We start from the raw sequence: 13,417 nt of genomic DNA, 5'->3' as shown, positions 1-13,417 counted from the left end.
AACGCGCTTGTTTTTTTCTGATCCATCAGATATTCAATTCCCAAAGAAGAAGATTCTGATTTTTTTTTTATTACCTATATATGATATCTGAGATACATCTTTATTCAATATATTTTCTTGTATTAATCCAGCTGCAAAGAAGTCACTGGCGCATACAGTGCTCAGAATAAGGAGATAAATATAAGTTTGCCAGCAATTGGTCTATTGTGGAGTGCAACAGACTTCATTGCCAAAGGATTGGGTTAGAATCTTGTCCATGAAGCTCATGATTATAGTTCCTCTTGTATTTACATGACAATGCCTTAACTTAGCGAATATCTGACAGGGGAGACTTCTGATATTACTTCAATTGCGGAGCAGAATAATTATTATGGAATTTGCGAGGATGTTCAAGACATTCGTACTACTGAAGCTAATGAACCAGTTCCTATGAAAAAGTTGATTGATTATAAAAGCTTGCTCTTTTCAGTTTTCACCATTCTTGGAATCTTGCAGCAGATGAGTGGCCTGAGGTATATTGCTTTCCCTACAAATCAGTTTACTTATACTTTCTGGATTATTTGTTTGTAGAAAACTACCTTCACCGGTTGATCTGTGCACTGTCCAGTACAATCCATACATGTTGTTCAGTGCTACTAATCAAATTTGAGCTTTCTGTAAACTGCAAATGGTTTATATGAAGTTTGATTTACATTTACAGTATATATCAGTTTACTTTTAGTGAATATGTACACAACATTTGTAGCTTTCTCTTGGCACGCTTAGAGGTGTAAATTGGGCAGTGTGGCCCGGGGCACGGCCATACTCGTGGCACGACCTAGCATGGCACTGCCCAGGTTGACTTGGGCCTTGCCACGCCCGGCTAGGCATACCTGCTGGTCCAGGCCTGACACAGAGGTAGCCACCCTGGGGCTTGGGCCCAAACTGAGCGATGCTTGGCCTGACATAGTCTGTGGTGGTCGAGCCTTGTCCAATCCTCTTAGCAATATTTTTTTTCCTGATTATTTGTCTTTTTTTTAGAAATTTTAAAGATGCTTATTGTTATTATTTTTAAATAAATCAGCTCATGGGCTTGGAATGCCATGAGCTTGAGGTGCACAAACCCAAACTCAGGTTCGGCAATGGTATATGGATTAACAGGCAGTGTTTAACATGTCTGATTGCTTCTTATATTAAGTCGGGCTTAACATGAAATTAAATGAGCCCATCAGGCCCATGCTAGGCCCAACAAGATACAACTTGTTGACATCTCTAAGCATGCTTGGGTTCGAGTATATTTGATGTCATGGCAAAGGGAGACACACATGCTTGTTTTATCATGTGCCATGGGAGGCAAGAAAGGACTCTCTGTCCTCGTAGATGATTTAGTCTCAATGGTGAAGGTCAACAAGATGATATTTTGATTGATGTTGTTAGCTTCTGCAGGAGGTGGAGGCACAGAGGCTAGATAAAGAGGGCAAAGAAAAGCAGCAATAATTAGGTGTACGGAAGTTGGTGAGGGATTTACAAGATTTGGACATGAATAACCTATCCCTTAAAAACTTAGTAAATAAATAATCTACTCACTAAAATCACATGAACCACAACACTTTTTTTTTTGATGAAAGGTAAAAGGTAAATTACGTGAACCACAACACTTGTTCATATAGAACATGGTCATGAAGCACTGTGGTTTCTAAAATTACAGTAAAATATTGATGAATTTTTTATTAGCAAAATGATATATGGTTGACAATAGTCCATAACAGAGTTGGATATAAGTTTTCATTAATTCTGTAAGTGCATGCCTCGCTACGATCTCATTATGTTAGCAACTATAAAAGTAGTTAATCTAAGATCACTGTAAGTCATTTTTTTGTTTTCCACTAAAAAGATAAAAATGGGTTGGAAGGTACACTAAGGAAGATTTTATTATTGATAGAACTAGGCCATGCATCGTGCAAACACATACTCTATTCAATTCCTTGCCTTGAATGTTAAAATGTTTGGCAATCTTGGTCGATCCCAAAATGGATTGACTGAGTTGGATAGATATTGATGTTGGTCGATCTGATTAGTGCCGATTCTTGGACAAGTTCTAGAAATTCTTTAATGTTGAAACATCAATCTCAATTTGATGAAATTCTAGTAGAAAGCAATGACATAGTGAGAAAATTAGACAAAATTAGGTGAAAAATAGAGGTAATTAAGCAATCATGTTGACCCATTTGGGAATCTCCCACCAACAGTGAAGACAATTTTGTGGAAAGCTGCTGGAGTGCCAAGGACAAGGAGATTGTGATAATGTGTTTTGACTCAGGAGTGCATATGATGTTTATGCATGCGACATGTTGCTTGTGCGAGGTGCGACACTTCTCTTCCGTGTTGGCCTGAGGACAGGCTTGCGGAGGCACTGGAGGTGAGCGAATTTTCCGTTTGCCACCATGAGGTGCGACACTTTTTTGCTAAGGAGCACAAAACTTTTTCCTGGTATGACTATTAACTTTAACACATTGATATCTAATAGGTACTTGTATTTATTTTATTTACATAGTAGTTAATTATGATTAATAATATTTGTATAGTAATTAATTATTTGTTGTCCATTAGTTATTTATGCCATTCTAATTTAATTAATATTTATTGTAATTATAATTATATTTATTGTAAGCTTAGTTGATTTAGTTTTAGTTTAATTCAAAATTCTCTAATGAAATTCAATTAATATTTGTGTAAGTTTTTTGATTTAGTTTAATTTAATATAAGCTACATAATTTAATTAAATCAGATTTAAATTATATAATAAATTTATGTATCAAGATAATTTGATTAATGAGTTTTATTTTAGTTTCAAAGGATTTAATTTATTAATGCTATAAGATTATTGATCATTTTTAGATTTTTTAATCAAACATAAGTTTGATTGTTTATATATATATTTTGATGTGTTTTCTTATTTGGTTCTTTTATATTGTTATTTTATTGTTTTCATTTTTTTCTTTCTTTGAATTGTTTTACCTATTATTGTTCCACCGATCCCAGTGATCCAGCATGCGGATACTTAATTTTTTGGAACTTCCAATATGGCAACCATGCTTCCTTATCAAATCTAAAGACGACAGCGTAATGAGGCTATCAGTAAAAAAGGAAATGGAGGATTGAATAGAAAGCACATCTGGGACCTTAGCTTAGCCAACTCTCTGAATCTCTCCCTCCCAATAACTGTATAACACTCACCTGCCATTGCCTCCGCTTTGAGATTCTAAATCTTTGGAAGTTCAGCCAAAGTTTTTGTCATTTCTGCCAAGCAGCTGATTGCTAGAAGTTTTCCCACATCTACAGAACCATAGATCCATCCTTGGATCAGGGTATTATCAGTTTATGCCATATGTTTGGATATCTTGTGGTTCCAATCGCATCAGGATTGGAAGGTAAAGGGACTTCCACATTGACTTTGAGCTTTTTTTTTTAAGTAAAAACGTTAGTTTATGTCCTCCATAAGAATACCCTTCTTTGACAGCCTAGCTATTGTGTTTACTCTATCAAGGAGGACTAGCCACATTAATATCTTTTAGAGGAGTAGTAGACTTCCAGATTATTGTTTCAACATCAAAAGTGCATACCCAAACTGATCAAAATGATCATAGGCTGAAGCCACTTAAAAATTACCATCTCTGCACAATCTTTACACAAAACTATCCTCAATTGAGTGGATGGAGTTCCGGTGAATCCTCTCGTGTAGAGCTAGCAGGTTAGAATGGTGTATTCAAGGTTTAAAATCTCTACCCGTGCTGAAGTTTCGGTCCCAGACCGGAACGATACGGTTTCGGTATCGTATCATGCTGTGCCGATACGGTTTCGACATTTTTTTATTTATATATATTAATTATTAGATAAATATGTTTATTATGTATAATTTAAAAATAAGTTGTATATTAATTTTATATAAGTTCTCCGTTATTGAACAACTTAATATTGTTAGAGAAAATAATTAAATATAATTTTCTTTAAAAAAAATTGATTTATTAAAAAATCGAATTAAAATTGATACATCATAATATATTACCTTACTAATAAGTGATGTGAATCAAATGGAAGCATTAGTTCTTGTAACATTTTCTTTAAGTCAACTCTATAGTTATTTAATGCTCAGATTAAATAATCATAATTATATAAATTAATACAAAGATGTTATGTTATATATAATAATTATATAAATTAACTATTTATTTATTTAATTAATTATTAATTTAAATAATATATATTTAAAATAGTAAACAATATATTCGAATAATAATTAAATATTAAAATAGAAAAAAATACAAAATAATTTTAAAAATATCAGAATATAAACTTGTTTTTTTTAAAATAATTTTTTTACAATTTTTTAAAAAAAATTTAGAGTTTTTTTAAATTTTTTAGATTTTTAAACAAAAAATTAAATTTTTTAAATAAAAGTTAAAAAGTAAAAAAAATTTCAGAATATTAATTAATAAAATTTATTATTATTTTTAAAATTTTAAATATATTTTTTTGGGATAATTTAATTAGGAGTTTATGAAAGTCTCTTTAAAATATTATACTTAGGAATTGTTTAAATAATTAAATCTCATTATTAACCTTAGCATTGCCTCCGCCCCCGCGTCGCCCCGCGCCTGCGTTGCCTCTAGCGGCTCCGGAGGCGTCCTGCGATGCCTCCGGTGGCGCTAGAAGCTTCGCGGGACGCTTCTAGTGCCGCCAAAAGCGTCCCGCAATGCTTCTGGCGACACCAGAAGCTACCGGCGACAACTCAGGAAGCGCGCGCTTGATGCTCGAAACGGCTGCGCTTGCGGTGCCTGTTTCTCTCCCTAGGCAGAAAGGTGAATTTCGTTCGTGTCGCCCGGCACGAAACGGAATTTCAACCCTTGGGTGTATTGGTCTGTTAAACCAGAATTCTTCTAATTATTGTTGCTTGCCTCTTTTCAATTATACAGTTCGTCATATTCTAGTATTCACACCACAAAACCAGAAATCTGTCTGTTTATATGTTGGTGCCCTACTCTGAATTCACTCCATCCACAATTGTTAATATAGAATTGAAAGCTAGTAACTTGCTAATTGCCTACATACACTAAAATATATTGTTTTGGAATTCTACACTAATACAAAGAATGGGGTTTTCACCGTGGTTTTTAATCTAATTGTCTAGATTGATTAAAATACATTATTTTGGAATTATGGACTTTTTTTTTTTATAAGAAAAAATATCATATCATAGTTCAAGAATACAGAAAATGGTCTATAGTGGCTACTTATTGCTAGGACCAAAAGAATCTAGATATCTCCACAATGGTATGATATTGTCCACTTTGGGCTTAACCCTCATGGTTTTACTCTTGGGCTTTACCCAAAAGACCTCATATCAATGGAAATATCTTTCTCTTATAAACCCATGATCTTTCCCATGTGTCTTCAATGTGGGACTATGTTTACAACCTTGCAACCCCAACAACCCCTCCCCCCAAACAAGGGACCACAGGATCCCCCCTTAAGTATCGGGTCACTCTTGACCTACTCAGGGTCTTCCCTTGAGTATTGGGTCACTCTTGACCTGCTCAGGGCCTCTCCTCGAGTATCGGTTCACTTTTGACTTGCTCAGGGTCTCCCCTACTTTGTTCAAGGTTTCACCCACGGTTCGATCTTGGATCATGGCTTTGACTCGTGCTTCTTTCGGCGGTTAGTCAGGTGAAAAGCGACCTAGCTCTGATACCAATTATTAAGACCAAAAGAATCTAGATATCTCCACAGTGACATGATATTGTCCACTTTGAGCCAAAGCCCTCATGCTTTTACTCTTGGGTTCTACCCAAAATGCCTCATACTAATGGAGATATCTTTATTTTATAAACCCATGATCTTTCCCATATGTTTTTAATATGGGACTATGTTTGTAATCTTGCAACCCCAACACTTATGACTGATGCAACATTAGATCAAAGTACACTTCTAAAGACCTATACATGTATACACATACTCCTGAATATCGTTTTAACACTTAATTGCCCGCTCTCAAAGATAGTATCAATGAAGACAATGCTAAGTACCGGGCCTTCGTAATACCCTATTCCTATGGTAACATCTCCCAAACACTCTTAGAGCTTGTCTGAAAGTGTAGAGCCAGTTTCTGATCCTCCTCCATAACTCAGGAATAGGGGGACACTCAAAAAACCAAATGCTCCTGTATCTCCAAAATCTGTCGACAAAATGCACACTGCTTATCCTCCCAGTACTCCTATCCGTCTTTAGTGCGAAGCGTCCCAAGGCCAACATCCAACAAGTGGTAGCATGACTAGGCTGTAAGTAAGTTTTCCACACCGTTTGTGCCCATACCTTCTTAGGATTGGATGTTTAAAGAAATCATATGCTCATGCCACTCCACTGCCCTGTGCGAACCATCCTGCCCGTCTTTGTCTAGCAGCAAATGCCGAGCCCACATCCGAAAGAATTCGGTCCCGTATTAGGAGTAACCTCTTAATCAAGGGTGAATCTGAAGGGGATACTTCCCAGGACAACACATCTGCATGCCTCATATACATGTGGTGAACCCATTTGATCCAAAGAGCATCTGCTTTTACCTCAATCCACCAAAGTACCTTAGCTAGCAGAGCTAAGTTCCAACTCATTAACTCCCTGAATCCCAAGCCTCCTTCCTCCTTCGGTTTACACATACCAGCCCAAGATATCGGAGGGTGCTTAGATGTTCACATGAAAGATTTGCAAATGTTATAGATATGGTCTGGGCACTGGTAAGATGGGCATCTGTAGGTGCAGTGGAGGCCGACAAGAGGGGGGTGAATTGTCTGAAAAAAATAAAAACTATACCCTTCTCGTGCTTTCAACTCAAATAGTGCAATAGTAAATAATAACAAATAAATTAACAGAAACAAAAAGAGACTCAACTATTTACTTGGTTACAACCAAGAAGGTTGTTAATCCAAGGCAGTAAGAAAAGCGCACTGAAAGATCTCCTTCTCTGAAGGCGGAAAAGCCTTTTACACTTTGGAAGCTTAGAACTATTGCTAGAAATAACTACACAGTTGATTGCTTGAGTTGATGAATAATTCCTAGCTCTAGGGACCTTTAAATAGCCTCTGGAAATTCTATCTCGGAGGTCCAAGGCGCTTTCAACTGAGGTCCAAGGCGCCTCTATCGAGTGAGTGGATAAAACTTTATCTGCAGCGCAAACGGTCATTTTTGACCAGATCAAGGCGCCTTCAATGAGCCATGAAGGCGCCTCTGTTGCCTGCTTGGAGGCGCCTTCAAGCACCATGAAGGCGCCTCTATGGGCAGTACAAAATTTCAGCTTCTTCGTTTTGGCTTCCGACGCTCCGTTCGCTTGGGTGATTCCGGCCAACCGAAATAAGGCTCACCCGAACCCAATTTCCGGCCTTCTCCTCGAGCAGCCTTCCCACCCGGCTTAACGCCCCTCGAACGCCGCGCATGTTTTTCTCGCCCACCGGTGTACTCTTCCGCAGTTCTCTCGTCCTTCGGACGCACCGAGCTTGTCGGCTCCCTTCCCGTGCCGTCCTTCTCGCTAGCTGCGTCTTCCACTCGACTTCCTGTGCTCCTGCACACTCAGACACAGGGATCAAACACAAAGCAGGACCTAACCAATTTGGTTGATCACATCAAAACAACCACGGGGTCTAACAACATCTAGAAACATTCCACCCTTTGAAGCACCGAGTAAATAAGCTGTGTCTTGCCTGTATAAGATAGAGTGTGTCTCGGCCAACCATTAAACATGCTGGACTAAGGAGTTAAGGAGAGGGTTATAGTCCGAAATCCGAAGCCGCTTAGTTGCAAGGGGAACCCCAAGATATCTAAACGGTATAGAGCCCTCTTGAAAGCCCGTGATGGACAACAACCTCATGCGGACCCTATCCTCAACTCCAGCCAAGTAGGTGCATGATTTCAACCTATTAACCCGAAGGCCAACTCTTTCCCCAAATTCACGTAGACAGGTAGGGAATTCTGCACTAATATAGAAGAAGAATGGGCCTTTCACTATGGTTTGGAATCTTGCATTGTACAAGCCAAAGCAATCAAAATGTATTGTTATGATAAATTACTAAAACGCAATATTACTCAACATAGATAATGTCTCTTATTTCATTGTCAATCATGCCAAAGTATCATGTCAGCTTTCATCACCCCTTGGTATGCTACAATATAGGTCAAGATGAGTTAAGATAATGTTGCTATTTTTATACCTTGACAATGTCAAAACTATATCATTTCAAATGGAACACAAAGCTCAAACTTTAGTTTGTAGTTGTCGTATCTTCTTATTTTTCTTCATTTCCTTCCACCCCCAATTCGTCACTAGCACCATATATTGGAGCAAGGTTCAAAATCTTGAACAATGCCGAAGTTTTAATTTTTAGATGAAAGGATATTGTTTCGGCATCGTACCGATGTTCCAATGCATGGTGCCAGTAGTGAATTGGAGGTTGAAGGATGACAGAGATGAAGCAAGAGGAGACATTTTGATAATTTATTACATCTTAGTGTCTACATGATATCAAAGCAATATCGTTCTAGTTAAAGGCCGAAACTTCACAACAATTGAAAATTTTGATCATTGGTTTTCACTAGGTATGGTTCCATAAATCTGAATTTAAGGCAAGGAAGACGAAAATGTTCAACAATATCACATGATCAGTGGTACAACAACGATGTTAGACTAGCTGGTAATGTGTGACGTGATGTTGATCTTTCAAGTGTAAGTAGTATTTTTTTTACCATGTATTTTATTTCACGTGGTAGAATCATGTAAATCACATTTTTCAGGTGCTTTCAATTACCTTTTCTGCTTTTTACTTGATTTGAGTTTGCATTTTAGCTTACATTTTGTTTTACACTATGAGCATACTATACTGGAAGTTATAAAACAATTAAATTAAGCATCTAACTGTGCATGCCTTTGGAAGCCACAAGCCAGCAGCCATCAATAACTATCTAGCAGTGCTCGTAGGAACTGAATTAGTTTGGTTGAAGTTCTCAGAATTTTCATTTTCGATTTTGTGTTTCACTAAAACAGTTTTCATTTTTTATTTCTTTTCTGAAAACTGTTTCCTATAAATTGAGAACAAAAATTGAAAATTCTGAAAATTTTCATAGACCAAACACAGGTTTTTATCATCTTAAAGGTCCAAATTCAAACATAATTATTATTTCTCAATTATCTTTCCCTATTACATTTGAATTTAATTAAAAATTAAAATATTGCTGATCTTTTACCGTTAAGGAATTCAGCAATTAGAACTTTGTTCCAGACTTTAGGCAGTCACGGTCAGAAGATTTCCAGACATATGTGGGAGGAATGCCTCTTGAATTATGTGTTTCCCATTTTGGACGGTGTAGATGTGCAAAAATTTAACCTGCTTCATCTTTCGGTATGTTAACAATGCTTCCCATAGGCATCAAGTTCATTGAGGGAAGAGTGACAAGGGAAAGATCTAGGAACTCAAGTAGGAAAAGCTATTCATATGCTCATTCACCATAGGTATAAACTGTGATGAATATGCATTTTATAATTTTAGTTGCCTTTAGGAAGCATGAAAACCGTTTCCATGAGCTGATAAACTGAGTTTCGTAATAGAGCCCCAAAGCAATGGGATGAAACAATTGTATTGGTTTTGGGATGAATAACAAGGATGTTATGCTCATTTTTCCCTTTTCTTCGGATCCAAACTTTCTTGATCTCTTCAATGAGTTAAAGTTATACGGACTCCTGTAGAGTAGCATAATAAATGGGAGTAAAGAAGTTGCTCTGGCAGCAATAATCTGTTTACAGACAGTTGTTAGTTCTCATTGTCCCAAGGTCGTAGTTTGTATGTCCAAACAAATGGCTTATAGTTTTTTAGCAAATAATGGCTGAACATAAGAACCGAATCCAATCCAATTTAAGTAGAAAAACGGAATACTCTTTCATGCTATGAAAAATGTAATAGATATTCATGAAATCTTCTACTGACATGACTAGTTTCACTGAGAAAAATTATTGCATGGAAATTTGGCATCGTCTTATATAAAATCCATGCTTGATGTCTATAAGCTTGTAATTCAGATGTTCCCCAGTTATACTAGTAGTTCAGCCAGCAATGTTAAGCAGGAGATACTGCTTGGACTCGGTAATTAATGGAAAATATGATTGTATAAATTGTTTATTTTCGATTTCCCATTTTCCATTGATTTTAAGGCATTGTCTTTAACAGGAGATCTGTATACTCAAGCACACATGATGTTTAATGTGGATATGTATTTGCAGCTTCTTGGTATATTGCATTTGGCAATTAGAAGTTCAAGGAATTCAAGCAATGTGGAAAGAGAAGCTGTAAGTTCTCTCATCACAGATATTTTTAGTGGGCTTTACCACGCGTTAATCTGATCTCAGCTTTCAGATATTAGTTCTTCTATAAAGTGAACAAATTCAGTTAATAAAAGTAGAGAGTAGGCATTGTTCAAATCTTCACCTGCTCCAAGGACAGCACAGGAGGTCCATAAGATGATTGAGAAAAACAGAGATGTCTCGGTTGCATTTTGCAGTAGAAAATACGTTTTAGAGGAGAGGAGAACTAGATGCTTGGAGAAAGTAAAGATGGGGCATTCCCTTCTTTGGATCTAGCTCGAGGAAGTAAACACTGTAGAATAACCTTCTGAAAGCCAGCCAAGACAAGCCTGCATGAAGCACGGTTGGATTTAACCTTGGCTTTATGCACCTAGGATGCTATTTTGGAGTATAAGTAACCATTGCTGGATCTGAAAGTGTGGGGAAGATGCTCATGACGAGTGGAGCAGCAAAATATGGAACTCGAAAGAAGGATTATGTAGGAATTGGTCTTGTAAAGTCAAGGCTCATAATGGTAGTTATGGAAGGTGATATATACTAGAGGAGAACAGAGGGGCAAAAGTTTTGTTTTCTCTGGAGCAAGCAGTAGTTTCCATTGGATGAAGTAGGCTGACATAGATCTGGAAGACCACTGATAAAATAGTGGCAGTTCATGCAGACACGAGTCATGTTGATGCGTAAGATACAAGGATGTGTGAGGCCAAGACATAGGAAGATATCTTGTGGAGAAAGAAGATCCCATGGGCAAGGAAGATCTCGTGGAGTTGCATCTAGCAGTAGTGATGGTCGGCGGAGACCATGATCTGGTGGCAAGTCCTAATAGAAGGGCATTGTGAGGTGGAAGCAGGTTTAATATCACATAAAGAAGATAAGTTAGAATAGGCAGCAAAAAGACAGGCACGAAGAGTGGTCTGGCCACACTGCTTTGTTCTTTAGAACTTGGGAAGAAATTATGGCTTGGAGGAGGAACCATTGCATCAGAATCATCTACCTTATGCTAAGTGGGAAAAGGTTGTATTCTTGTTATTTATTTTTAACTAAAGAGACAACTATTACAAGGTATATATAGGACACTATATAAGCCCTAACCATCAAACATCCACTATGAAACTAAACCCACTACTTGTAACTAATGATATATAATACCTTTAGTAGCGAAGCTATTTGATAGTATTTCTTCAGAACTGTTACCATTTGCAGATCCAGGAAAATCTCCCGCCAGTATTGCGTACTATTTTGGAGATTTTACCACTCCTTCATCCTGCACTTTTACAATCCACATGGCCCCTGTTTATCAAGGAGCTCGTTTATTATGTGATTGGATGGGAAAATGATACATCAGTGAATGAGATGAAATTGACACTACTTTTGAACCATGATCAAAAGGGTGGTGTGGTGGTGTCTCATAATGCTTCAAATTCTGGAAACAAATTTGGGAATTTGTCAAATAAAAAAAAGGAGATAATGCAAAAAATAAGATATGATGTTTCTAATGGTGGCTCTTCTGACTGTGTCAAACTTGCAGTATCCAGATGCTTATGGTGATATAGCAACAAGTCACTTGAATCAAATTGTTTGGAGAAAACTTCTTCCCGTAATTGTAAAGCTCAATCTAGAAGCTTCACCAACTGAAACGTTCTCTGTATCTGCAGAGGTTTTTCATGGACTAGGAAGGTCAGTTGTATGCTCATTTTTTTTTCCATTTCAACTTCAAATCCTAACATAATTCATTCTCCCCTTAAACTGTCAGGTCTATATATACTTGCTTTCGCTTTTTATCATAATGGTCAACCTTTTGAGTTCTTACATTTTAAAAAATGGAAATGTGTTGGTTATGAATTTGCTTTTGTCTTGCTAAAATGGGAAATCAGGTTCTAACAGACAACTTCAGAAATGTGACATGATGAGTAATTTGCATAATCAGTTACTTGTATCGTCCTATTCCAGACTAAGCAAATTAATAACAGAACAGAAAACTTGACAATTGGCAATCTCAGTACATGTGGTTACCAATTTTTATAATGGACAAGAACCTGATGTTAAAACTAGGTACAATTTGATCATTGGCAAAGTAGATATACTAATCTTATGCTATCAGGGTCCAGTAGCCTAGATGTTAAAACTAGGTAAAGTTCCTTGTGCAGTACAAATTTAATTTGATTGATGATTTCAATCTAGTTTTGCCTAGGTGGAAGTGCTAGGTGAGCAGACCGCATTGAGACTTCTCCCAGGGAAAAAATCACAAAAAAAAATGCAACTTCAGCTACCTTTATATATAAGGGTTTTATTTGGATATTAGTATGTAAATTAAGAAGCCTTTGGCACAACTCTAGCACTTCCTAAAATTTTTATTCTTTCTCATCAATTTATTTTTAAATTAAGATGAATTATGATACAAATAACTTGCCATAAAACAGCAGTGCCTAAGGTTAAATGTTTGCATTGGTATAATGGCTGTCAAATTTACAATTTGAATATAGTAGTCAACTTTTGACATTGTGCAAGTTTTGAGTTTATCATCAACCAAGGTTTAAAATCTTGACAATACAGTTTCGGTATCGTGTCGATACGGTTTTGGTATTTGTTTATTTATATATAGTAATTATTAGATAAATATGTTTATTGTCTATAATTTAAAAATAAGTTGTATATTAATTTTATATAAGTTCTCAATTATTGAACAATTTAATATTGTTAGAAAATATAATTAAATATATATATTTCTTTAAAGAAAATTGATTTATCAATAATTTAAATTAAAATCAATACATCGTAATTATATAAATTAATTATTTATTCATTTAATTAATTATAAATTTAAATAATATATATTTAAAATAGTAAACAAATGTTAGAATATCAATTAAATAAGAAAAAAAATACAAAATAATAATAAAAATTATCAGAATATAAATCTAATTTATTAGATTTTTTTTAGAATTTTTAAATAAAATTTAACATGGTAAAAAAAATCATAATATCAATTAATAAAATTTATTATTTTTTAAAATTTTAAATATATATTTTTATATATTTTATTGGAAT

General features: G+C 35.9%; 1 protein-coding gene across 15 annotated transcripts in view; it reads left to right on the top strand.

The window, feature by feature from the left end:
- Nucleotides 1-13,417, top strand: part of LOC121997482 — a 30,802-nt gene that overhangs the window by 14,139 nt on the left and 3,246 nt on the right. For 4 of the 15 annotated variants that reach the window (XM_042551915.1, XM_042551914.1, XM_042551913.1 and 1 more), the window contains 4 exons: nt 132-241; nt 326-512; nt 10,292-10,357; nt 11,573-12,046. In XM_042551915.1, the coding sequence (XP_042407849.1) occupies nt 132-241; nt 326-512; nt 10,292-10,357; nt 11,573-11,690 (481 nt within the window). In that variant the 3' untranslated portion in view covers nt 11,691-12,046. The other 11 variants (XR_006116284.1, XR_006116283.1, XM_042551921.1 and 8 more) reach the window with 10 other exon arrangements.

The sequence above is a fragment of the Zingiber officinale genome, chromosome 6A (genome assembly GCF_018446385.1).
Source record: "Zingiber officinale cultivar Zhangliang chromosome 6A, Zo_v1.1, whole genome shotgun sequence".
Lineage (NCBI taxonomy): Eukaryota > Viridiplantae > Streptophyta > Magnoliopsida > Zingiberales > Zingiberaceae > Zingiber > Zingiber officinale.
Note: the sequence above shows the minus strand (reverse complement) of the source record. Positions and strands in the feature narration are given on the sequence as shown.